Below are 26,208 nucleotides of genomic sequence, written 5' to 3' on the forward strand. Positions count from 1 at the left end.
TCGGGCAGGAGGCGGGCGGGGGAGCGAGGGATGCGCGCGCAGCGCCCGCGGGCAGGGGTGGGGCCAGGGCCGCGGGGCGCGCAGGCCGCACGAGGTCGCGACGCAGCCGCAGGGGGGCGTGGCTTTGGGACGCACACGACCGAGGGGGCGGGGCTTGGCGAGGATTCGTCGTGAGGGAACGAGGCCACGCCCCAAATGGGGGAGGGGCGTGGCCTGTTCCTCACTGGTAAGGACGGGGCGTGGCCAGATGCCGCTTTGGGGCGTGGCCTCGCCCTACTTGGGCGCGAGGGGCGTGGCCCGGCTGGCGCGCGGCGGCTCTGGGCCTGCGCGCGCCGGAGTCAGAGGTCGCGGCGGCGTCGGCTGTGGCGGGAAACGGTGTTTGAAGCGGGTGAGCAGAGGGAGACGGGGAATGGCAGGGGACGTGGCCTGGCAGGGAGCGGGGCTGGAGGAACCGGGGACCTAGGCCGGAGAGAGGGTCGAGAGGGGTCGCGTGGCGGCGGGGGCGGCGTCCCCGTGGCTCGGGGCGCGCGGAAGAGGGGCACGGCCCTCCGTCTCCCGGGCGCGTGCGGGGGGCGCGCGGGGGATGACGGGGCAGGGGTCCCTCGGCGCGCGGGGGGCGCAAGAGCAGGGCGCCCGGCCCCCGGGGGCGGGGCGGGGTGGGGACGCGCCCTGGAGGATCTGTGGGGCGACGGGATCCCGGAGGCACAGGGGGGCTGCATGGGGCACGTGGGGGCGTGGTGTCGTCCTTTATTCACCAAATACTGGGTACTGTCCCAGAAGCAGGGGCTACAGCCCGAATAGGTCAGACGGTAGACAGATAATGACGGGAAAGCAATGCTTTCAGGCTGTGATGCGTTATTCGAAGTGAAGTAATACAGAGTAGCCTGTTTCTTTAGCTGGAGGGGTCAGGAGTCGCTTCTTTGGGGAAGTGACATTTGAGAGAGAAGTCAGCCGTGTAGAGGAAGATCCGGCTAGGGGGACCATCAGGTGCAAAGGCCCTGGGGTAGGGAGGAGCTTGGTGTGTTTGTAGGTGGAGCCAAGGGAACCGGTGAGGTTGAGGACGGGATGGGGAGCCAGATCTTGCGGGGCCTTGGAAATCTTGGTGGGGGCTCTGGCTTTTGTTCTAAGTTCGATAGGGAGCTGGAGAAGGTTTGGAGCATCAGAGCAACCTGACCCTCCCACCCGCCTACCCTGCGTTTTGAAAAATTCACTGGCTGCCGAGTAAAGATGGGATTGTAGCAGGAGCAGGAGGGGAAGCGGGGAGACCAGTGAGGAGGCGAGAGGGGGTAGCAGGTGGCCCAGCCTACAGCGCAAGTGGAGAGAATCTGCCAGGCTTAAGCTGTCTGGGGGGTTTGAACCGGCAGGGGTGTAGGGCAGAGGACCCCCAGGTGGCCGTGCTTTGTGGTTTGAGCAACAGGCTGGATGGAGGGGGCTGAGGGAGAGCAGGTTTGGGGGCCATGCTGAGGGCCGAGCTGGGGTGCAGTGGGTGGGCTGGGTGACATCAGGGTCTCAGCTTCGTAGCCCCACCCGCTCCAGGAACCTCGAGTTACCTCGTCTCTCCTCCTCCATCCTGCCCTTCGCCGCCCAGGCCTCCCCTGACTCTTAGAGCCGTTCCTCCCACGCTCAGGGCCTTGGGCATGCCCTTCCCTCCTCTGCAGTGCTCTTCCCTCTCTCTGGTCCTTCGGTCAGCTGCCCTCGCGGCAGGCCCTTTGCTGGGCCCTGGGGAGCCACTGATTGTTCAGTTTGGTTGAGGAAGGAGAGATCTCAGCGCAGGGTGCTCTGAGCTGTAACGAGGCAGTGCTGGTCTTTGGGAGCCGAGAGAAGCCGGGGCTTGGGGAGGACTCGTGGAGCTGGTGACACTCGAGGGGAGTCTGAACGGACACGACCTGAAGTGGCCCGCGTTCCCGGCGCTGTCCTGGGGGACGCTGGGGACCCCGGCTCCAGCGAGACCCTGACCCCTGTTTCTGAGGAGCTCACGACCTGACGCAGGCCCAGCTCGTGGTGCACGAGCAGTGGAACAAGCGTGCAGAAAGTAGTGCGAGGCGCTGTGCGGGCCCCGAGGGCCGGCCGATCGGCCGCAGGGTTGACCTGGAGCCGAGTCTCTGGGGAGGCAGGGGAGCTGGGCGGCCAAGAGAAAGGAGGGTTTCGTGCAGCACACGCTTCCCTGGTCAGGCCTGTGCTGGGCGATGCCGGGGGCCCGGAGAAGCACCACACCCTCCCCTGCCCGTGAGGGGGTCAGACACAGGCCCAGATGGTCGCCGGCCTGTGACAAGGACAGCGGGGGTCAGGGAGGCCCGGAGGAGGGACAAGGCCAAAGCGTGAACAGTGCGACACTTTCAGGGGACAAGAGGCAACAGTCCCATTGTAATTATTTAATCGTTCCCCCAGCAGATGTGGGCGCGCCCCGGAACGGGGGGGGGGTGGGAGGGGGGCAAGCAGGTGGATCCATCTTCCGTGTGTCACCCCTGGGCAGAGGGCACTTTCCCCCGTGTCTGGCCTGGCACCTGGGGGCTGGCAGTTTGGAGTGCCGGGTAACAGTGGGCTCTGGAGCCAGCCGCCCCTCTGAGCTAGCTCTGCCACCTCGGGCAGGTAGCTTCACCTCTCTGGGCCTCCGTTCTGGTCATTGCATTGGAGGCTAATAGCAACGCCTGCCTCAGAAGTTTCTTCATTCACAAAATGTTTATTGAGCGTGTCCTCCGTCCCCGGCGCTCTTCTGGGTACATGAGAGATGGCAGGAAGCACGACAGAGCCCTCGACACCCATTCTCCTGGGGACAGATGGTAAACAAGACACAGGAGCAGCGGTTCTCAGACTTGAGCTGTATTGGACACCCTGGGGGGCTGTTACCACACAGGCTGCTGGGCCCACCCCCCAGAGGGCCCAATTCAGTCTGTCTGGGGTGGGGCCTGACAGTTAGCATCTCAGCAAGTTCCCCCGGAAAGCTCAGGCTGCCAGGTCGTGGACCACACTGAGAACTCTGAGAACTGGTACAGCACACCAGACAGCGACAAGTGTCATCGAGGAAAATAGAGCCAGGAAAGGGGTTGTTGAGGATGTTGAGGGTTGTTATAGGATGAATACCTATAACTATGTCTGTGAAAGTGCCCTTATGAACACATGTTGACAAAGTTATTGTTCTCCTGCCTCCGGGGCCACAAGCCACGCTTGTAAACAGCCTCACTGCGAAGGTGACACTGGAGCAAAGACCCGAAGGAGGGGAGGGAGGAAGCCGTGGGGGCGTCTGAGGAAAAGCACTTGGCAGGGTAGAGGGAACAGCCTGTGCAAAGGTCCTGAGGCAGGACCCAGCCTGGACTGTCTAAGGAACAAAGAGGAGGCAAGTGGTTGGAGCTGAGTGAGCAGGGGGGAGGGGGAGGTGGTGTCTGAAAGGGGCTGGGGGCAGTCATGCAGGGTCTTGTGGGCTATGATGAGGACTTTGCTTTAACTCTGCCCAAGATGGGACCTGGGGATGGGCTTTGAGCTGAGGAGGGACAGGCTGATCGGGCGTGTCTGTACAGGAGCCCTTTGGCTGCCGTGTGGAGAATACGCTGACGAGGGCGGGGTGGAATGAGGGGCACCGTAGGGCTGCGGATGCTGTGCATTCATTGAACAGACATTTCTTGAGCCCTCTCTGTGCCAGGCTCTGTGACGGAGACACGCGGATCCCTGCCTGCACGGAGCTCGTGTTCCAGCAGGGGGAGACAGGCCGACAGCAATGCACGGGAGAAAGGAGCCGCGGTCCTAGAACCAGAGGGACAGGCAGGGAGCGGCACGGGGTGGGGGGGCTGAGAAGCCGAGGGTCAGGACTGTGGGAGTTGCAGATGGAGCGAGCATGAGGGCCGAGGGGAAGGACGAAGCTGGGGGGCTCCGAGGTGGTTGGCCTGGTGGGAGCTGCTGTTGACTGAATGGAGGGAGCCGGTGGGGGCAAGGAGCAGGTGTCGGGGGAGGTCAGGAGCCCAGCTCATGTCTGAGATGCCTGAAGAGACAGCCTCACCACCCTGGGGCAGGCGGTTGATCTGCCTGCCTGGCGCCTGGGGAGGGGGCTGGGCCGGAGACAAAGGCAGGAGTGAGGAGCCGAGGGATGGCATTTAATGCCGAGTCAGTGTGATGGGACGAGAACATCGAGGGGGGAGCGGCACAGAGAAACTCCCACGTGACCCAGGCGGGCACTCAGTGTGGTGTCATTGCTGCACTCGCTGATCAGTATTTGCTGCCGAAGGATCGAGCAAGGGAGTGCACGGCGCCTGCCAGCCATGCTCCTGTCCTGTTCTGGGGCGGCCGAGCAGGGGCGCCCCGGGGCCTCCTCCCTCCCCAGGCTGCCTCGCCTGACTGTGCACGGTGGACAGTGCCCGGGATGCGGGACCAGCACGGGAAGCTAGACTTTGCTCCTGGTGACACCATCCCTGCCACCGCAGCCCCTGGCCTCAGCCCCTGACCCAGGGCAGCCAGTCGGCCCCCTTCCACCTCCCTCCGCTCCCTCTGCCCGAGCCAGGCCTCTCCCACACGTTGTTACCCTCTGTGTCTCTGGCCTCGTGCACGGCTGGAGCCAGGCCTTCTGGCTCTTTCCTTCCTGTGAGCTAAGCCACGTGTGCACACAGTTCGCACCCCAAAGGTGCGGAGGGAGGGTGGGTTCAGAGTCTTCTGGACGCAGCTTGCGTACACTCGGTTGTAGCCCTGTTCGCGGCAGCCAGAAGGTGCGGACACCCCCTGTTCCCCAGGGGGGCGGGCTGGACACGGTGTGGTGGGAGCTGCCCGTGGGAGGCTGTGCGGGCGTGAGAGGGATGCAGCACCCTCCCAGCTGCAACCCGGCGGGCCTTGCAAACATCATCCTCAGGAAGGGAAACCCCACACAAAAGGATGCGGATCCTGAGATTCTGTTTAGAGGGAATGCCCAGCGTGGCAAGTTATGCATCAGGACAGACAAAGGAGATGAGGGGTTGCTCCGGGCTGGGGCAGGATGGGCTGAGTGTAGGGTGACAGCTGATGGGTGCGGGTTGTCTTGTTGGGGTGATGATTCTATCAGTAAACCTATCTCCCCACCCCCAGCCAGGAAACCAGTTTTAGCAGTTTATTGCTTGCCCTTCCAGAATTATGCATCAGTAGCAAACATATTTATACATATTCTCCAGCCTACCTTGTGCAAATGTTTGTCTTTTACGCATTTCCCGCCACTTTTTTTGATTTTTTTTTTTTTTTTTTTTTTTTTTTTTTGCTGAGGAAGACTGGCCCTGAGCTAACATCCATGCCCATCTTCTTCTACTTTATATGTGGGACACCTACCACAGCACGGCTTGATGAGCAGTGCATAGGTCCACACCTAGGATCTGAACTGGCAAACTCCAGGCTGCTGAAGCGGAATATGCGAGCTTAACTGCTGCACCACCAAGCCACCCCCCTCCAACTTTTTATTTTGAAAATTTTCAAGCCTGTAGAGAAGTTGTAAGACAAAGATGATGAACATCCACGTACCCCTTGCTGGGAGTCACTGATTGTTAACGCATCACACACATACACACAGTGTTTTCTTTTTTGACTGAACTATTTGAAGGTTGTGGTCATCATGATACTTGGCCTCCAAACACTCCAGCAGATGTCTCTTAGAATGAGGACACCCGCCTACGTAACTACAGTACAGTTATCATAATCAGGCCATTTATGAGAGACGGCGCTGTCGTCTCATTGACAGTTATTCACTTTGCCCTGTGGTTCCGGTAATATCGTAGCTATTTTCAATTTTTTAATCTAAGATCCGATCTGGGATTACCCTTTGCGTTAGTTATGGCTCCATAGTCTCTCCTTTAATCTAAAACAGTTTCCTGGCCTTTTTTTTGTTTTTTAAATACAAGAGATAGCACTGTAAGTACACCATCCCGCACCTCGCCTCCTCTGCCTAACAATGCGGCTTTGAGAGCCCCGGTGTCGGCACAGAGAGCTTCCTCATTCCTGTATCCAGCTGCATAGTATTCCGTGGAGCGGAATTACCGTGGCTCAGGGAAACCGTGCTCCAGGGGAGGACATTTAGGTGGTTTCCAGACTTTTGCGATCGCAAACAATGCTGCCGGAAATAACCTTGTAAAGGCAGGTTTTCCTTATCTGATAATGTGTCTGCAGCGTGAACCCCTAGATGTGGAACTGCCACTTCCCCGCTTTTGTGTTTTCTCTTGAGGTGTAATTTACATAGAGTGAAAGCACAGGCCTCAAGAGGGCAGCTGGATACACATGGCCCTCGTCCCAGAAAATTCCTTCCGGCTCCTTGCCTGTCAATTTCTCCCACCCCAGAAGCAGCCACTAGCCTGATTTCTGGCACCATAGATTAGTCTATTCTAGAACTTTCTGTAAATGGCATCCTACGATATATACTCTTTTAATTGAGATGAAATTAACCATTTTAAGGTGTGTGGTTCAGTGGCATTTGGCACACTCACAGTGTTGTGTAGCCACCAGCTCCCTCTAGTTCCAGAACCTTTTCATCCCCCCTAAAGGAAACCCCTCCCATTAGCAGTCACTGCCCCTTCCCCCAGGATGCCCTGGTGTCTGGCTCCCGGAGTTCGGCGTGTTTTTGAATTCTGTGTGTATGTCAGCTGCCTCCTTTTCCGTGCTGAGAGGTAGTCTGTGCTGTACCACCTCCAGACGCTTGCAGTAACACATCCCCCGTCAGTTCAGAGTTTTTCTGTGCTGTGTTTAAGGTCTGGGCTAGGCTGCTGTAACAGAGGCCCCGAATCACAGTGGCTCAGGCAAGATTCAAGTTTACTCCTCCACGTAACACTCCAAAAGTAGGTAATTTGGCTCCAAAAGGCTGTTGAGAGACCCAGGTTCCTTCCATCTTGTAGCTCCGTGTTCTCTGGGTTGTATCCTTGTCCCTGTGGTCCGGGCTGGTTTACCACCACCACATCCATGCTCCAGCCTTCGAGAATCGGGACAAGGCTGGAGGGCAAGCTTCCTTTTGAGGCTGTCCTGGAGGTTGCACACCTCGCAGTCACTCCCGTCCAATGAGAGAGAATTCGGTAACCTGACCACCCCTAGCAGTGCACCCTGGGGGGCGTAGTCTCGAGCTCGGGGGCCTGTGGCAGCCCCAAGGCAAGGGGTCAGTTGCAAAAAGGATGAAGAGGGGAGACTGGATGTGGGGGGGTAGTTATGGGATCCAGAGGTCTTCCCTTGAACCTGGGGTGGCTGACCTGTCCCCTCCTCTCCTCCCCGCCCCAGCTGGGTCTGGGGTCTGCTCTAGGTTCCCATAATCCCCTCTGTCTCAGCCTGGACACTGGGAGACATGTACTTTTCATTTTTCTTTTTTTTTCTTGGTGAGGAAGATTCGCCCTGAGCTAAGATCCCTGCTCATCTTCCTCTGTTTTGTATGTGGGACGCCGCCACAGTGTGGCTTGATGAGCAGTGCGTAGCTCTGCGCCTGGGATCTGGGCCTGTGGACGCTGGCCTGCCAAAGCAGAGCACACAAACTTAAATCACCAGCCACTGGGCTGGCCCAGACGTGTACTTTTCTAAAATTTCATTCTCTTTTTGAATAATTTCAAACATGGGAAGGTTGAAAGAATAAGAATAATTCAAGGAATGCCTGTCTTCCCTTTACCAGATTCACCTGTTTTCACATTTTTCTTTTTTTACTTTATGATTTGCACACATGCTTTCTTTTTCTCCTCTCTGTATGCACGTGCACACTTTATAAAAAAACTTCAGAACAGCTTGTGTACGTCTTGGCCGTTTACCCCTAAGTACTTGAGTGTCCATTTCCTGAGAATATTCTCTTACTGAACCGCAGTGAAGTTACCAACTTGAATAGGCTGAACCTGAGTATAGTCAATACATCCTGTCGGAACATAACCCCCGAGTAATTTCTTATAGGTTGCAATTGAGAATGCATGAACGGGCCAGCCTGGTGATGTCGTGGTCAAGCTCACGGGCTCTGCTTCAGTGGTCTGGGGTTCACCAGTTCCGATCCCGTGCACAGACCTACATACCGCTCATCAAGCCATGCTGTGGCAGCATCCCACATACAAAATAGAGGAAGATGGGTGTGGAGGTTAGCTCAGGGCCAATCTTCCTCAAAAAAGAAAAAGAATACATGTAAACACACATGAACAGCAGTGTCTATTTTTTGTTGTTGTGTTTGCTACAGTGCATCCTGGATTGAGGGCCGGGGCTGCTCTAAAGGGCATTTTGGGGATAATGGGAGAAATTGGAAAATGAACTCTTTATTTTATATTATTACTGAGTCAGTGTTAAATGTCCTGGATCTGACCATTGCGCCATGCTTATTTAAGAGAATGTCCTTAAAGAGGAAAACAAATGGTCGTGTGAGTTGTGCACGTTCTCTGGGGGTGGAGGGAGGGGAGCAGAGGTGGCCATATCGACACTTGGGGGACCTGCGCGACGGGCATGTGGGAGTTCTGTGAGTCTGAAATTATTTCAGAGTAGAAGGGGCTGTTTTGTTCTGTTTTCAAGTGGGGCGGGAGGCCTCTGCAGTGTTTCAAGCTGGGAGGGGACCTGATCAGACTCTGTTTCGGGCCACTCCCTGGCCCCAGCACGGCAACCGGCCTGAAGGGGAAGCTTCCCGGCTGTTTGCTGCTTGAGGGCCTGGGCAGATGGGGCAGAGGGCGGACGAGGGCCTCGATGACAGAGCTTTATGGGAAAGAAAGGGACGTGCTAAGGACCAAGTCTGTGATGTGATGGGGGACGAGGGGAGAGGCTGAGCGGGGCGGGTGACAAGGGGTCTGCAAGGGGGGAGTAAACAGGGATGGGAGGATGTGGAGGGAGGGGTAAACAGGGACGGGAGGATGTGGAGGGAGGGTAGACTGAGGTGGGGAGGGAGGGAGTCACATCAGCCAGCGGCCACTGGGTGTCTGGGACGTGCCAGCACCCGTGAGCCTGCGGGTGGAGAGTCGTCCTGCTCCTCAGCGGCCCAGAGAGAGAGAGTCAGAAGGCTCGCGGCCACGGCGGGCGCATGGGAGGCAGTGGAGAAGGCCGGAACTCTCAGCCAGCCCCGACTCGCCCAGCAGGATGGAGGGCAAGCGGCGGCCAGGCCCCGGGCCCGGGGTGCCCCCGAAGCGGGCCCGGGGGGGCCTCTGGGATGAGGACGAGCCGTCGGGGCCGTCCCAGTTCGAGGAGGAGCTGGCGCTGATGGAGGAGCTGGAGGCGGAGCGCAGGCTGCAGGAGCAGGAGGAGGAGGAGCTGCAGTCGGCCCTGGAGGGGGCTGCTCACGGTGAGACCTGGGTGGGAACCCCACCCTACAGTCAGCGACAGAGCTGACCTGTAACCTCTGACCCCCAGCCTCGGGTCTGCTTTGAGCTCCACGTGGGGCTGACCTTTGACCTGTGCCAGTATGCCACCTCTGTTGCCTGCAGGTGCTTTCTGACCTTGATCCTTGACCCCATGGTTTCTTATGAGTTGCCTGCCTGATCCAACCGACCTTCCCGTGCTGAATCGGCCACCTGAAGGGCCGTCGGCTGGGCAGGCAGGCGGTTCCTTACCTCTGAGGGAGAGCCGTGGCTCACGCAGTCCCGTTCCCCCCAGGGCAGCTCTCCCAGACAGCCATAGACCCCCGCTGGCTGCGGCCCTCCCCACCTCCCCTGGACCCCCAGACGGAGCCCCTCATCTTCCAGCAGTTGGAGATCGACCATTATGTGGGTGAGTCTGGGGCCAGGAGCCCCGGGTGGGAGGCGGGCCCTGGGCTCCCGGGGTGGAGGCCGGGCCGGGTCAGCCCTGCTGGCTCTGTGGGAGGAGAGGGACACGGGCAGTCCCTGCTCGGGAGACCAGGGCTGTGAGAGGGAGGGACAGGGCTAGGCGTGCCCAGAGGGGGCGGCGAGGTGTCTGGTGGGGAGTGTGGGGGGCACACGTATCCAGCTGGACTTCCTGGAGGAGGGGAGCATCGTCCAGCTGAGGCCTGAAGGTAAAGAGCTGACTCCTAGCAGAGGGGTGAGACATGTGGTGTGGCATCCATCCATCTGTCCGTCTATCCACTCGTCTAGTCAGTCAGGACAGCCGAGTGTCTGCATTGAGCCAGGCTCTATTCAGGCGGACCAGGTCCCTGCTTTCAGAGGCTCACGTTCTGGAAGGAGAGGCAGAAGAAAGAAGGACATGGAACATCGGGTGGCCATGAGGGTTATAGAGGAATATAGAGTGGGGTGGGGGTGCTGGACCACGCTTCTTAAAGGTCCAGGATGGTCTCTCCGAGGAGGTGACAAGGAACAAAGGGGACGTCTGGGGAAGAGAGATTCCGGGCAGAGGGTCCCGAGGAGGGAGCAGGTCTGATGGGTTTGAGGCACAGCGAGGTGACCATTGTAGGGGGAGCAAGGGGCGGAGATGAAGGCGGGAGGTTGAGGGTGATCCTGTCGCCCGGCCAGGACTGCAGGGCCCCACCCTGAGCGAGCCTGGGTGCCTTTGGCAGTGGGGAGGCCCACTCCATCGTACGTGTTAGAAGACTCCCCCCGGAGAGAATGAAAAGAAGCTAAGGCGGGAGGGCACGTTGGCATCCACGTATGTGACAAGGACCGTTCTGCGAGCGTATGCAACGTGCTTGGGTCTCCACAGTAAGAACAATCCAGCTTGAAAGTGGGCACAAAACTCACACAGACAATTCGCTGGAGGAGAGACAATGGCCAATGAGCAGGTGGGATGACGCTTTGTGTCATTGGCTCTTGAGGAGACGCACGGGACAGCCATGGTAATACAGTGTGCACCTCAGAGGACGGAAGTAAGATGTGCTGACAGCACCAGGTGCTGGTGGGACGTGACAGCCTGGATGTTTCTTACAGAGTTTAACCTCCTTTCTTGTTCTTTTTTTTTTCTTTTTTTGCTGAGGAAGATTTTCCCTGAGCCAACATGTGTGCCAGTCTTCCTCTATTTTGTATGTGGGTCACCGGCACAGCATGGCCGCTGATGAGTGGTGTGGTCTGCACCCAGGAACTGAATCCAGCTGTCAAAGTGGAGCGCAGCAAACTTTTAACCACTAGGCCACCAGGCTGGCCCCAGCCTACTCTCTTTTTCTCCATTTGTAGGCTGGGGTTTTTTTCCCAACTTTATTGAGATAAGAGAGTTCAATCTACTCTTACCATAGAACCCGGCAATTCCACCCTTAGGTATTTACCCCAGAGAAAGAGCAGCCTAGCTTTAGTAGGACCTCTCTTCATGTCCGCCCCAAACTGGAAACAACCCACACGTCCTGCGGTCGGGGAACAGATAGGGAAACTGCGGTCCGCCCACACCACGCAGTGCTTCGCCACAGCGAGAAGGAAGGAGCTGTTGACACACTCGACGGCACGGATGAGTGTCAGAGGCGTCACCCCGAGTGCAAGCCAGATCTAAAGACAGAACAGGCCATCCGTGCTTAGGGTGGCGGGGGGTGTGTGCTTACGAAGGGGCAGCTCGGGGGAGTGGTCTGGAGCAACAGAACTGCCCAGTCCCCTGATTTTGGGGGTGGTTATGCGAATCTGTATGTGCAATTGAGTTCATAACACTACACACACATAAAGTGATACCACTTTTTTTGTGTGTGCATGAGGAAGATTGGCCCTGAGCTAACATCTGTGCTAATCTTCCTCTATTTCATGTGGGACCCCACCACAGTGTGGCTGACAGGTGGTGCTCGGTCCGCACCTGGCATCCGAACCTGTGAACCCCAGGCTGCCGAAGCTGAATGCACCATCTTAACCACTGCGCCACTGGGCCGGCCCCCAATTTTGCTTTTTAAAAGAAAAATGTTTTAATTTGCAGCAAAGGGTGGTGGGCTCCCTCTAGCTGCGTGGTAGGAATGGACTGTGGGGGAGGCAGGCTCTCCCCTCCACAGCAGGGCTGAAGTAAGGCGGCAGGGACAGTGCAGAAGTACCCCAAGCTGCAAGGCAGGGGGCTGTGTCCCCGGCACAGGAGGGACCTGGGGAGGGGCACCTTGGAGGAATCTGAGGGCGGCAGCCCCTGCCTTACCCTGTGCCCCCAGGCCCAGCGCAGCCCCTGCCTGGGGCACCCACGCCCTCCCCGGGCTCCGTGCCCGTGCTCCGTGCCTTCGGGGTCACCGACGAGGGCGTCTCTGTCTGCTGCCACATCCACGGCTTCGCACCCTACTTCTACACCCCGGCGCCCCCTGGTGAGTGGCCCCGACCCGAGAGACCCCTCTCACCCCAGCCCCCCAGAGGCCCCTGCGCTTCTGACTGGCCCTCCCCCTCCAGGTTTCGGGCCCGAGCACCTGAGCGACCTGCAGCGGGAGCTGAATGTGGCCATCAGCCGGGACCAGCGCGGCGGGAAGGAGCTCGCGGGGCCAGCTGTGCTGGCTGTAGAGCTGTGCTCCCGGGAGAGTGAGTGCCGCCCGGGGCCCAGCGGGTGGGGTCCCTTCGGGCCGGTGCCAGCTCCCTCTGTCCGCAGGCATGTTCGGGTACCAAGGGCATGGCCCCTCCCCGTTTCTGCGCATCACCCTCGCACTGCCCCGCCTTGTGGCCCCCGCTCGCCGCCTCCTGGAGCAGGGCATCCGTGTGGCAGGCCTGGGCACCCCCAGCTTCGCGCCCTATGAGGCCAACGTCGACTTTGAGATCCGGTACTGCCCCTGCCTCACTTCTCCAGCCTCTACCCCGGCTCCTCCTGGTCGGCCTCTGCCCACTGACCCTCGTCCCCCTCCAGGTTCATGGTGGACACGGACATCGTCGGCTGCAACTGGCTGGAGCTCCCGGCCGGGAAATACGTCCTGAGGCCGAAGGGGAAGGTGCGGGGCTCCCCAGGGGCTTGGGCCCGGAGTCGGGACCCTGCAGCCGCTGACATGCCCCGTCCCCACAGACCACACTGTGTCAGCTGGAGGCAGACGTGCTGTGGTCGGACGTGATCAGTCACGCACCAGAAGGGCAGTGGCAGCGAATCGCCCCCCTGCGCGTGCTCAGCTTCGACATCGAGTGCGCTGGCCGCAAAGGTTTGTCCTCGGGGCCCAGCACTCCTCCCTCCTCCCTCTAGATTTTGTGACGTGCCAGGCTCGGCCTGGGCGTCCCTGTGCTGCTTGAGCTCACTCGGGGAGGAGGGAGTGGACACACAAGTGGACAGGTGATTGTAAGACTCGCAGTGTGAAGGAGGGAGTGGTGGAGGGGTGGGGCAGCTTTTCACAGGTGGTGGAGAAGGCTTCGGGTGAGGAGACAAGCCCTGTGAAGAACAGGCTGGGGTGTGGGGTGGGGAGAGCATTCCCCGCAGAGAACAGCAAGTGCAAAAGCCCTGGGGCAGCCCATCCCAGCCTGTGTGAAGGAGGAGAGAGGCCAGGAGGGGAAAGCAGAGGGGCAGCCAGGGCATGTTGTGCCAGGTCTGCAGGCCATGGGGACGGGGAGGAGTGGACAGGCTGGGGGAGATGTGGAGGTGCAGCCACTGTGATGTGTCGTGAGGGAGAGGTGAGAGTCAGGTCCCTGTGTCCCCCTCCTCGTGCAGGCATCTTCCCCGAGCCCGAGCGGGACCCTGTCATCCAGATCTGCTCGCTGGGCCTGCGCTGGGGCGAGCCGGAGCCCTTCCTGCGCCTGGCGCTCACCCTGCGGCCCTGTGCTCCCATCCTGGGCGCCAAGGTGCAGAGCTACGAGCGGGAGGAGGAGCTGCTGCAGGTGCCTCTCGTTCCACGTCCCCCATTTTCTCGGTACCCCCACCCGACCTCTGCGGCCCAGGCGCGAGGCCATTTTCCGAGTCCCCTGGGCGTGGGCCCCAGATGCTGGGCCACTGCATCCACGGCTCCAGACCCTGTGGTTCGGGGTAGACAGTTCTGCTCTGGGTCCTGCGTGATTTTCAGAAGCACCTGCCCACCATGGGTGGGAGGACTCCGGCTGCACTTGGGGGCTTCTGGAACCTTCCAAGAGCGGGGAAGATCCATGGCAGGGAGGTGACCAGGATGACAACTGGGGTGACCCTGTGTGCTCCCACCCCCAGGCCTGGTCGGCCTTCATCCGCACCATGGACCCCGACGTGATCACCGGCTACAACATCCAGAACTTCGACCTTCCCTACCTCATCTCCCGGGCCCAGACCCTCAAGGTAGGGCAGGCCGGGGGGGGGGAGACTTGCCCTCAGATGCCCCACAGGGGCTCTGAGTGTTGGCAGCCACCCTGCGCCGTGTGGTCCACATTGCTCTGCGGACCTGCAGCCCACCGCCCCAGCGCTCCAGAAGCAACCCCGGAAGCCCAGCTCTGGCCCCCTCCCCGCCCTGCTCATAGTACAGAAGGTTCGGTGGCTTTTGCAGAGGCGAGAAGAGCATTATGGTTAAGTCAGAAAAGGCTCACGTATTCGGAGGGGCAGACTGAAGTGTGCAGGGGGCAAGGCCGTGTCTTCCAGGCTTTAATCCATGTCACCGAAAAATAAGGGAAACATTGGTGCGCGTGGCAGAGCCCTGCTGCTTGTGGCGTCTGGCCCTGGGTGTGCGCTGCATGCATCGCTGGCCGCCCCAATGGTACCGTGGGCGCGCGTCGTCCCGGTCTGGTGGCTGGAGTCCACAGTCGAGGCATCGCAGGGCCGGTTCCTTCTCAGGCCTCTCCTGGCTTCTCAGACGTTCCTGGGGGTGACAGCGTCTCCCTGTCTTTCCACCTCGTCTTCCTCCCTGCATGTCTTCTTGCTCCAGTGTCCCCTTTCTAAGGACACTGTCGCATCGAATCAGTGTTCATTCAAATGGCCTCATCTTGATCAGCTGCCGAGACCCTGTTTCCCAGCAAGGTCACATTCTGAGGCTCCAGGTTTAGGACTGCAGCATCTTTGAGGAACACAGTTCAACTCATAATGTGGGGCATATTGTATTATTTTCATTTTTTCCTATGTGTTTGGCCAATTCCATAATGAAGAAAAAGCCATACTTGTGGCCCTGACAGCTCCAGGGAGAAGTCCACCCCATCAGCTTGGCATTTATATCTGGGCCATCACTCCCCTCCCCTCCGCTCCACACCCCTGCCCCCCACTCCCCACTCCGGCCCCAGCTCAGGCCCCTGTCCCCGCTTCCAGCAGACACCTCTCCTGACCCGGGACCCAGCCCAGCATGCTGCCTCCTGCTGGTGCTCCCTCCGGGCTGGCCCCCAGGCCCCACCCCTGTGCCCACTGCCTCCTCGCTGGGCTCGGCATCATCCCCAGTCTGCTCCTCCTCCGGCTCCCCATCGGGGTGCTGCACCCAGCCACTGGGCACCATCCTTGCCTCCTCACCCCACAGCCATCAGGCCCCCAACTCTCCCATCCTGGTCTCCTGTCTCCCCGCCGTCCTCACCAGCCCAGCCCCAGAGGGTCTGTCTGCATCCCCTGGCCGGGGCTCCCAGCAGAAAGAGGGCTGCACCCCAGGGATGACCAGGGCAGCCGCCGCACCCCTGCAGCCCACCCTGCCCATGTGCTCCTCCCTCAGGTGTCGTCCTTCCCCTTCCTGGGCCGCGTGTCTGGCCTCCGCTCCAACATCCGGGACTCGTCGTTCCAGTCGAAGCAGACCGGCCGGCGGGACACCAAGGTGGTCAGCATGGTGGGCCGCGTACAGATGGACATGCTGCAGGTGTGGGGCCGGCCAGCCGGGGTAGGGTGGGGCAGGGTGTCCTCGGGGGCCGCTGCCCGGCCTATGCCCACCACCCCCGTGTCGCGCCTGCCCAGGTGCTGCTGCGGGAGTACAAGCTCCGCTCCTACACACTCAACGCCGTGAGCTTCCACTTCCTGGGCGAGCAGAAGGAGGACGTGCAGCACAGCATCATCACCGACCTGCAGGTGCCCCCACCTCTCACCCATGGACCCCACGGACCACACGTCCGCCGGCCCCGGCCCCGGCCCTCCGCCTCCCAGCCGATCTCCCACTGCCCTCCTGACCTCTGACCTCCGCCTCCCGCCCTGAGCTCTCACCGCCCTCATGACCTCCGACCTCCATCTCCCACCCCGATCTCTCACTGCCCTCCTGACCTCCGACCTCCCACCCTGATATCTCACCGCCCTCCTGACCTCCGACCTCCATCTCCCGCCCCAACCTCTCACCGCCCTCCTGACCTCCGACCTCCATCTCCCGCCCCAATCTCTCACTGCCCTCCTGACCTCCGACCTCCATCTCCTGCCCTGATCTCTCACCGCCCTGCTGACCTCTGATCTCTGCCTCCTGTCCCTGATTCTCACCACCCTCCCAACCTCCAACCTCTGTCTCCTGCCCCTGATCTTTCACTACCTTCTTGACCTCTGACCTCTGCCTCCTGCCCCGATCTCTGATCTTACCCTTTCATCTGCTCATCTGACCTGAGCCTCCCACTCGCTCTCCTCACCTTGGACTTAACCTTCCGCTTGTGCCTTTGACCTGCACTTTCACTTCCTGCCCCCGACTTCTCCCCTCACCCTGTCCGAGTGGCCCTGGTTCCTGACCCCACCCATGGCCTCTGGCTCTCCTGCCCCCTCCTCTCTTTCGCCCAGCCCTGCAGACTGCTGTCTCCTCCCCCTGAGCCCCTTGACCCCCTGGCCTCCCCTTCCGCTCGCTCCCCTCCAGCCCCCGCCCTCCCCGAGCCCGACCCCCGCCCGGCCTGATGCCCCACGCCTGTCCCCAGAACGGGAACGAGCAGACGCGCCGCCGCCTGGCCGTGTACTGCCTCAAGGACGCCTTCCTGCCACTGCGGCTGCTCGAGCGGCTCATGGTGCTGGTGAACGCCGTGGAGATGGCGCGTGTCACCGGCGTGCCCCTCAGCTACCTGCTCAGCCGTGGCCAGCAGGTCAAGGTCGTGTCCCAGCTGCTGCGACAGGTCAGTGGGCTGAGCCCAGGGCGGCCCGGCCACCCCACTCCCAGCCACAGGGTCCTGCCCGTGCCCACCCTCTGTTCCCACCTCTCCCCTCCAGGCCATGCGCGAGGGGCTGGTGATGCCCGTGGTGAAGACGGAGGGCGGTGAGGACTACACGGGGGCCACAGTCATCGAGCCCCTCAAAGGGTGAGGCCCCGCAGCTGGGTGGGGGTGGCCCTGGGGCTTCCGGCTCTGACTCCCCCACCCCCCCAGGTACTACGATGTCCCCATCGCCACCCTGGACTTCTCCTCGCTGTACCCGTCCATCATGATGGCCCACAACCTGTGCTACACCACGCTCCTGCGCCCCGGGGCCGCCCAGAAACTGGGGTATGGCACCCTCCTCTGCCCATGCACCCCGAGACTGCCCCGGGGCTGGGGACCCAGAGATGCTGGGGAGGGGAGGCGAGACGGGAGAGGTGGGGGAGCCCCAGGGGCTGGAGGAGGAGGAGACAGGGCAGGGGGCCGGCATTACCTTCCACCGTCCTGCCCCCAGCCTGACCGAGGATCAGTTCATCAAGACGCCCACAGGGGACGAGTTTGTGAAGACGTCGGTGCGGAAGGGGCTCCTGCCTCAGATCCTGGAGAACCTGCTCAGCGCCCGGAAGAGGTGGGCTCCTGAGCCGCCTGCCCACCCGGCTCAGACCTCACACTTGCTGTGGCTCCTTGGCAATCCGTGTCCCTTGTGGGTCACCCCAGGGCTGCCGGGCCACACTTCCCTGCAGCCGTGTGTGAATTAGAACTAGCTGCTCCCTCCAGACAGCTCCCGTTCACCACCTCTGCTGATGTCTCTGTGCAGTATGCGGCACACACAACTGTACATGGCAACCCTTTCCAGAAAGGCACCCTGACGAGTGCCCAGGCCGGGGCCTGTCATCTTCCCCTGAGACCTAGGATGCTGCCTGAGTGGCCTTTGCTCCCCCCCTCGCAGGGCCAAGGCCGAGCTGGCCAAGGAGACAGACCCCTTGCGGCGGCAGGTCTTGGACGGGCGGCAGCTGGCACTCAAAGTGAGCGCCAACTCTGTGTACGGCTTCACAGGCGCCCAGGTGGGCAAGCTGCCATGCCTGGAGATCTCACAGGTGAGTGCTCCGTCCCCACGGCGGGCGGGGGTGGGCTGACAGCCCCCTGCTCTGTGGGTGGCAGAGCAGCAGCTGGAGTCAAGGCCCGGGCAGCCCCAGCTCGCTGGCCTTTTGGGCAGGGGCTCCGTGAGTGTTCACTTCACGCATTTGTCCCACAAACGCTTGCTGAGCATTAGCCATGGGTCGGGCCTCGTGCCCTGTGGGTCCGGCAGGGGGCAAAATGGACAAGAGTTCCTGTCCTTGGGGAGGGCCCAGTCTGGTGGGGACGCAGGGTGAGGGCAGTGAGCGTGTATAGGAGAGCAGTGGCGCCAAGGGCTCTGTGGACAAATGGAGCAGGGGTGGGGCGTGCGGCGGCCGTGGCACGGAAGCGACCCCAGCAGTTCCGCTCGTCCGCTCTGTCTCACACAGTCCCCTTGACAGAACCCGTGTCCCCGGCGCTCCACGCCCCAACCCATCTCCTCCCTGGGACCCCATGAGGGTGGGGAGCGGAGGGCAGTTCCCTCCCCCCAATAGGCTGTGTCTCTCTTCAGGGGGCTGGGGTGGGGCTGGGGGTCACCCAGCAGCTCAGTCAGGCTCTGGCGCTGTATTTGCTATGTCCCTGGTCACCGTTGGAGCAGGCGTGAGGGTCTCCCCTCTTGCTGTTGGCGTGAGGACCCGGTGAGGATGCTCGATGGGCGCTTGGTCAGTGCTCTGCCCCGAGAGGCAATGTGGACAGAAAGCCCGCTGCCTCCCTCCCGCCCACAGTCACTCCTAGGCCTGTCTACCGGAGGCCGCTCTGCCGCTCAGACAGAAAAACAGATCCATGCAATACCACAAAGGGTCCGAGTCTCTGAGGCCCCAGCTCATGGCCTGGGAAAGGGCTTCCTGTCTAGCTCCTTTCCCTGGAGTTTGGGTCCTGGCAAATTCCAGACTCGGTTACCTCCAGCCATCGGGGGCTCCCTCCCTACCTGGCATTCTGTCAGCCCTCATGTGGCTCTGGGCAGAAGGCTTGGAAGAATTGCCAGTGGGCGGGCCTTCTGGTGGGAGGAGCCTGTGTACACACACACCCACCTGCTGTTTGTGGGCCAAAGACCACCCTCAGATCCAGTGATTTGCTACAAGGACTTAGAGAACTCAAAAGAGCTGGTATACTGGCAGTTATGATTTAATATATACTTTTTTTTTCTTGAGGAAGATTAGTCCTGAGGTAACATCTGCTACCAATCCTCCACTTTTTGCTGAGGAAGACTGGCCCTGAGCTAACATCCGGGCCCATCTTCCTCTACTTTCTATGTGGCACGCCTGCCACAGCATGGCTTGCCAAGCGGAGCCATGTCCGCACCCGGGATGTGAACCAGTGAACCCTGGGCTGCCGTAGCAAAACATGCGTGCTTAACCGCTGCGCCACCGGGCCAGCCCCGGCAGTTATGACTTAATACAGGGAAAGGATAGGGATTGAAATCGGCCAAGGGAAGTGGCATGTGGGGTGGGGTCCAGGAGAGACCAGGTGCGAGCTTCCAGTCGTCTCTCCCCGTAGAGTTGTTCAGACAGCGCTCACTTCTCCTGACATCACTGCATGACAGCACATGTGTGGTACCGCCCACCAGGGAAGCTTGCTTACCCGAGCCTTGGTGCCCTGGTTTGGATGTATTTTTTTTGTTTTTTTGTGTGAGGAAGATTGGCCCTGAGCTAACATTTGTTGCCCATCCTCCTCTTTTTGCTTGAAGATTGTTGCTGAGCTAACATCTGTGCCTGTCTTGCTCTATTTTTTTTGTAAGTGGGACTCCAGCACAGCATGGCTTGACAAGTGGAGTGTAGGTCCACGCCCGGGAAACGGACTGGCGAACCCCAGGCCGCCAAAGCAGAACACGGGAACTTAACCACTACGCCACCGGGCTGGCCTCCTGGTGGCCTGGGTTTTTTTTTTTAAGATTTTATTTTTCCTTTTTCTCCCCAAAGCCCCCCAGTACATAGTTGTGTATTTTAGTTGTAGGTCCTTCTAGTTGTGGCATGTGGGACGCCGCCTCAGCATGGCCTGCTGAGTGGTGCCGTCTCTGCGCCCAGGATCCGAACTCGTGAAACCCTAGCCCGCCAAAGTGGAGCGCGTGAACTTAACCACTCGGCCATGGGGCCGGCCCCTGGCCTGGGTTTTTACTGGGGGTCAGTCACACAGACAGGGAGCACCCGCATCCCTGACCTTACTCAGTCTCCAGCTCTCTAGGTCAGGCTGATACTGTGTGGCCTGAGGCCCCACCGTCAGTCACATCAGCACAGACTGCCTGGCGTGGCCCAAGGTCCCAGGTAGACAAAGACACTCTTGTCAGGCGGGACGTGCCAGGGGTTAGAGGTTCCTTCCCAGGAGGCAGCCAAGAGCCGGCCTCTCTTTGGGTGAGGTTAATCCCTGACTACCTGCCACCCATTCCCCTCTCGTTGGCCCGTCATCGTCCTGGGGGGCCTCCCCCACCTCCTCGTTGGAGAGAGTGGGTGTGTGGCCATCAGCTCCAGCCCCTGAGCAGAGGCCAGGCGGGAGGGCGCAGCTCCGCGTCCCCTGGGCCATCCTCTTGGGGCTGCCACCTCCCATCCTTGTCTGTCTCTTCCCTCAGCCCCTTCCTGGTCCCTGTCTGTTATGTCTCTCTTTCTTGGCCTCTTTCCTTACATCTGTCTCTCAAGCTCATGGGGGCAGGCGATGGAATAATATAAAACTACTGAGTCATTCCAGAAAAAGGAAAGAAAGAGGAACATAGAACGGGTGGAACAGATAGAGGGCAGAGGACACGGGGGTAGATTCAAGCCCAGTGTGATCAGTAATTACACTATATGTAAGTGGCCTACATGCTCTAGTTAAAAGACAAAGATTTTCTGACTGGATCCAAACAAACAGAAGAGCCACACCCATCTCTCCTTGGTGTGTGACCCCCACCCCCACTCCATCAGCCTCAGTTTCCTTACTTGTAAGATAAGACTGTTAGGAAGGAATGGCTTCTCCACGGGGCTGGCACAACCCCCTACCCTGGGGGGCATTTGACAGTGTGTAGGCTCGTTTCTGGTCGCCCAAGGATGGAGAGGTGGCATTGCCAGCTTCTAGAGACGCCAGGAATGTCAGTGGTCCTGCACCACGGAGAGCTGCCCACAGTGTCACTGGCTGTCATGGCACCTCCACGGAGAGAAACACTGAGCTGATGGCCTCTTTGGCTCCAGCCTCTTGAGCAATCGTTTGCTGCAGTCGGTTCCTCTGTGCTGGAGCTCCGGCAGGGACCCACCTCTTTCAACAGACCATTAAGGAGCTGCTCAGTAGCCCCATTTTGCAGATTTGGAAACTGAGGCCCAAAGGGGCGGGGCAGCTCACCCAAGCCCACGCCTCCCAGAAGCAGCGGAGGTGGGACCTCAAGCCCACTTCACTGCAGACGGCCCGGCCCTCACTGCGTGATTCTCTCCCCAACAGAGCGTCACCGGGTTTGGGCGCCAGATGATTGAAAGAACAAAGCAGCTGGTGGAGTCCAAGTACACGACGGAGAACGGCTACAGCGCGAGCGCCAAGGTCAGGGCCATCCTGCGATGGGACGGGTGGGGAAGCGCAGGGGGCCGGCCTGCATCTCCCCGTGCCTCCTGGTCACACACGCCGCTCCCCAGGTGGTGTACGGTGACACCGACTCCGTCATGTGCCGATTCGGCGTCTCCTCGGTGGCGGAGGCCATGGCCCTAGGGCGGGAGGCCGCCGACTGGGTGTCGGGCCACTTCCCCTCGCCCATCCGGCTGGAGTTTGAGAAGGTAAGTGGCATCCCAGCAGGGCTTGGAGTGGGCAGAGGTGGGTCTTGCCAGTTTCGGGGGGTCTCTGATTCTCAGGGCGCCTGCGAAGTGTGAGAATGCATTCACGTGGGGCTCCCCTGGTATGTCAGCTCCTGGAAGCCCCGACGTTGCTCACGGTCTCCCTGTGCGGCGCCCTGATCTGGGTTCATGAGCCCCGGTCCCCAGGTCTTTGCTGCCTGGGTTCCCCTGCATTTGGAACCCTGCCGGCCCTCACCTTGGCTATGAAGGACGGTGTCTGTTTTGAAAACCCCGTCAGCCCTGGAGCATCTCTGGTTTTGGGTGTGCGCACTGCCCTGGGCGGCGAGGCCCCTGATGGGGTAAATCTGGGATCAGGGCACCACTGTCCGGTGTGCCCCAGCTCCCCGCGTGTGTCACGGAACTCTCACACCACGTTTTGTCCCCAAGGTTCAGACTTGGGGTGCCCTGCTCTCAGATTTGGAACCTCCCGATTTTGGGAAGTCCCTGCCTCAGGGCTCACTCCGGGCCTCGGTCTCCTCTTTGAGAGGGTGCACTTGTCCCCACCGTCTGCCTCAGGGCTGCCCCAGACCCAGATTTGGGGCTCTCCAGCCTTCACCCCAGCATCTGGATGTCGTGTTTTAGCGCCTGTCCCCTAGGTTTATCCCAGTCTCTTTCAGATTTGGGGGCCCTGGAATGCTGAGGGTGTTCCCGGGCTCAGGCCAGAGTCTTAGGGTGCATCTCCCCAAATGTCCCGATTCCGTGTCACAGGGACCGTCCCTGCCTGTCCTCAGTTTCTGGGGGGAGTCTCAGGGTTGGGGACTGGCCCCCACTGTCTCAGGGGTCTCAGCCACGGCTTCCCCCAGGTCTACTTCCCCTACCTGCTCATCAGCAAGAAGCGCTACGCCGGCCTGCTCTTCTCCTCCCGGCCGGATGCCCATGACCGCATGGACTGCAAGGGCCTGGAGGCCGTGCGCAGGGACAACTGCCCCCTAGTGGCCAACCTTGTCACCGCCTCGCTGCGCCGCCTGCTCATCGACCGGTGGGTGGGACCCTCTGCCCAGACCTGGAGGCCAGGCCGGCCCCTCCTCCGCCAGGCCCGGGAGCCCCCAGCCCCTCCCCCCTGGGCGCCGCAGGTGTTAGAGCCGGCTCTTCCTCAGTGGTGGAGGAGCGGTGGAAAGAGTGTGGGGTTGGACAGCTGTGGGTTCAGGCCCCGCCTCCGCCACTTTGCAGCCCATGGCTGGGCGGGGCCCCTCCCTGCCCTGGGCCTCAGCCCCCAGAGCGCATCCTGGTCCCCCAACCTTGGGGGCAGTGGAGGTGCCAGCCTGGCCCTCAGCAGCCACTGGTGACGCCTGCCCATCCCGGCCCCCAGAGACCCCAATGGCGCCGTGGCCCACGCACAGGAGGTCATCTCGGACCTGCTGTGCAACCGCATCGACATCTCCCAGCTGGTCATCACCAAGGAGCTGACCCGCGCGGCCGCCGACTACGCCGGCAAACAGGCCCACGTAGAGCTGGCCGAGAGGTCCGCCCGCATCGGGAGGGGGCGGGGGCCGCCCAGAAATAGCCCCTCTCCTGCCAGCTGGGCCCACCACTTCCTACGCCCCGCCCACCCCCGCCATCCCACCTGCCCTCACCCGCCCGCCACCCGGGCCTCTCCGCAGGATGAGGAAGCGGGACCCCGGGAGCGCGCCCAGCCTGGGCGACCGTGTCCCCTACGTGATCATCGGTGCCGCCAAGGGCGTGGCTGCCTACATGAAGTCCGAGGTCAGGCCCACCTGGGCTGCCCGCTCCCGCCCAGCCCTCCTCGGCTCTCACTTCTGCTTTCCGAGCCAGGCGGGGAGGGTGTTTCCCTCTGCGGGCCCCACAGGGCCCTGAGGACCGCCCCCCAGCACCCCCTGGGAGACAGCTCCATGACGCTGTGCTCCTGGTGCCCTCGGGAGGGACCCCCGTTATTCTGACCCCTCCCTCACTCCCTTCTGCAGAAGGGGGCCCTAGTGTCTCTGCCTCTCCATCTGTTTCTCTGTCACGTCGGTCATTGCCGTCCAGCTTCTAATGTCCTTGGATTCCTACCAGATGTCCATTGACCTCTGACCCCCACGACCCCTTGCTCAGTCCCCAGTTTCTGTCCCACCTCCTCATATCTCAGCTTCCGGCCTCCAACTCCAGCTCCTGGCCACCTTCATGCTGCCCCCTCCCACCGTGATCTCTGACCTGCCTTGGTGACCTGAGGACCCCGCTTGTGGCCCCCAGCATGGATCACAGAGCCTGTGGCCAGGGCCTCCCATGACCTCTGACTCCATCCCACCCCCATGATGTCACTCGCACCCATGCCCAGTGACTGTCCCACACCATTGCCCCTCACTGGTGACTGAGGACCCCCCATGGCTCCCAGTGCCCCCCACTCCCTCCTGCCTGGCATGTGACTGTGCTCCCTCCTCCCCTGCTGGCCCCCTATTCCTCCGGCCCCCTAGGTGTGACCCTGCCTGGCCGCTGTGCCCGCAGGACCCCCTCTTCGTGCTGGAGCACAGCCTGCCCATCGACACGCAGTACTACCTGGAGCAGCAGCTCGCCAAGCCACTCCTGCGCATCTTCGAGCCCATCCTGGGCGAGGGCCGCGCCGAGGCCGTGCTGCTGCGTACGGGGGCACCCTGGGCGGGTGGGGGCGGGCGCCGGGGGGCCAGGGAGGACCTGTGCCCACCGCCTGCCCTCGCCTGCAGGGGGGGACCACACGCGCTGCAAGACGGTGCTCACAGGCAAGGTGGGCGGCCTCCTGGCCTTCGCCCAGCGCCGCAGCTGCTGCATCGGCTGCCGCACGGTCCTCAGCCACCAGGGTGAGCGCGGCCCCGACCCCAGCCCCGGTCCTGACCCCAGCCCAGACCTCAAAGCCTGGCCCTTGGGCCCCTGCCCTCTGCTCCCCTCTGCCATCGCCCGAGGTCCCCGGCACCCACCCCACCTGCCAGCTCTGCTGCCTGGATGGCCGCTGGCCCTCATGGGGGGCTCCTGTCTGCCGTCACCCCGACAAGGGTCCTGGGCCCTCCGGCCTGGGAGTTCCCCCGGGGAGTTTTTCCCTCACACTCGGTCCCTTGTTCTCCCGTCTCCGGGACTTTCAGAAGCCGGGATGGGCAGCGGGCGGGGAAGGGGCGGGGAGGGGGCAGCCCGGCCCTGGCGCGGCCCCAGCTCGCTGGCTGACCTGCTGCCCTCCCAGGAGCCGTGTGCAAGTTCTGCCAGCCCCGGGAGTCGGAGCTCTACCAGAAGGAGGTGAGGGGTCGGGGGACGGGGGGCCCGGGGACTGGGGGTCAGGGCTGCCCGCTCAGCCCTGTCCCCCCTAGGTGTCCCACCTGAACGCCCTGGAGGAGCGCTTCTCGCGCCTCTGGACCCAGTGCCAGCGCTGTCAGGGCAGCCTGCACGAGGACGTCATCTGCACCAGGTGCGCACACCGGGGGGACCCCCGGCCGCCCAGCTTCCCTCCAGGCTCTCTGCAGACCACTGCCCCGACTCCGGGGGCTGCAGGGGCTCGGGCTCCAGCGCCCCACCCCACATCCCCTCCTGGCCGTGGGGTCTCGCTGACCCTTGGTGTCCTGGCCTGCAAAACAGGCCACTGCCCATCCCAGCCCTGCCAGGGGTGGGGGCTGCTGAGCGGGGAGGGCTGGGCACCAAGTATCTGCTGGGGAACGGCCATGCGCAGGCGCGCAAACACGCACACGCACACTGACACACACACACTCTGGGCCCCCTCCCCCAGGGCGGGGCCGGGCTTTCCCCAGGGAACAGGTGGGCGGGGCGGGTTCCCACGCCAGGTGACAGGTGATATACGGCTGGTGGCCTGGCGCCTCGGCGGGCACCCGCTGTTATCGGCTCCCCCCATGCCCGCTGAGCAAACAGCCCGCCGCCAGATGGGGGTTGGGTGGGCAGCACCCGGGGGCCAAAGTCCTGGGAACGGCCCCCGCCCCATCCCTGGGCCGGGCGGCGGGACCTGGGCAGCTGGCCCTGACCCCGGCCCTGACCCCACCCGCAGCCGGGACTGCCCCATCTTCTACATGCGCAAGAAGGTGCGCAAGGACCTGGAAGACCAGGAGCAGCTTTTGAGACGCTTCGGGCCCCCCGGCCCCGAGGCCTGGTGACCTCTCAGCTCGGCCAGCTTCCCACAGGGCCTCGGGGTGGGATTGGCGGAGGATGAATAAAGTACAGGCCTTTTGTTACTTGGCGCATCGTGGTCTCTGGGGGGACAAGGTTCACTGTCACAGGCCCTGGCCCGGCTGGGTCACCTCCACTCACTGGGATCCCCCGACCCCTGGAGGCCCCTACTGGACCCCTCACCCTCCCTACCATGCCCCTGGGTTTCTGCCTCTGCTGCCAGCCCCAGGCAGGTCGGGCCTGCCTCAGTCTCCCCCTGTGACACCCCCCCGCCCCAGGGAAGCCCTTTCCACACAAGCTGCTCTGTGCACCTCTCTACCCCCCGGGAGGGGTGGCCACCCCGCCCTCCAGGTGCTGCCCTGTTTCCCAGGCCTGGGGCAGCCCCTGACACTGAGGCTCCCACTCCCCAGCACGACCGGGGACCCCCCTCCCGTGTCGCACACCCACGATGTTTCCACCTCGGGGTCCTCACTGGCTGCGGGCCTGGGTTTTCCTCGGGGACCCCCCCAGTCCACATCCACTGACGAGAGCCT

At 61.7% G+C, this 26,208-nt stretch overlaps 1 protein-coding gene across 2 annotated transcripts; it reads left to right on the top strand.

Annotated features, from left to right (window-relative positions):
• The first annotated feature begins 283 nt into the window (after positions 1–283).
• Positions 284–25,740, top strand: POLD1 (DNA polymerase delta 1, catalytic subunit). 2 transcript variants are annotated; one of them, XM_044758812.2, is made up of 27 exons: positions 284–388; positions 9,006–9,208; positions 9,520–9,633; positions 11,939–12,085; positions 12,168–12,293; positions 12,361–12,529; positions 12,613–12,694; positions 12,766–12,895; positions 13,396–13,562; positions 13,882–13,986; positions 15,329–15,469; positions 15,565–15,675; positions 16,491–16,682; positions 16,777–16,865; positions 16,932–17,048; positions 17,215–17,328; positions 17,650–17,797; positions 21,219–21,314; positions 21,407–21,544; positions 22,405–22,580; positions 22,911–23,063; positions 23,203–23,305; positions 24,044–24,176; positions 24,259–24,372; positions 24,747–24,799; positions 24,871–24,968; positions 25,557–25,740. In XM_044758812.2, exons 2-27 carry the CDS (start codon positions 9,007–9,009, stop codon positions 25,660–25,662), a joined length of 3,324 nt encoding a protein of 1,107 aa, XP_044614747.2. In that variant the 5' UTR covers positions 284–388; position 9,006; the 3' UTR covers positions 25,663–25,740. The 2 variants fall into 2 exon arrangements, with proteins under 2 accessions (XP_044614747.2, XP_070354992.1); XM_070498891.1 differs by having other exon boundaries at positions 24,044–24,146; positions 24,327–24,372.
• Positions 25,741–26,208: the final 468 nt, after the last annotated feature.

Source organism: Equus asinus, chromosome 26 (assembly GCF_041296235.1).
Source record: "Equus asinus isolate D_3611 breed Donkey chromosome 26, EquAss-T2T_v2, whole genome shotgun sequence".
In the NCBI taxonomy this organism is placed as follows: Eukaryota; Metazoa; Chordata; class Mammalia; order Perissodactyla; family Equidae; genus Equus; species Equus asinus.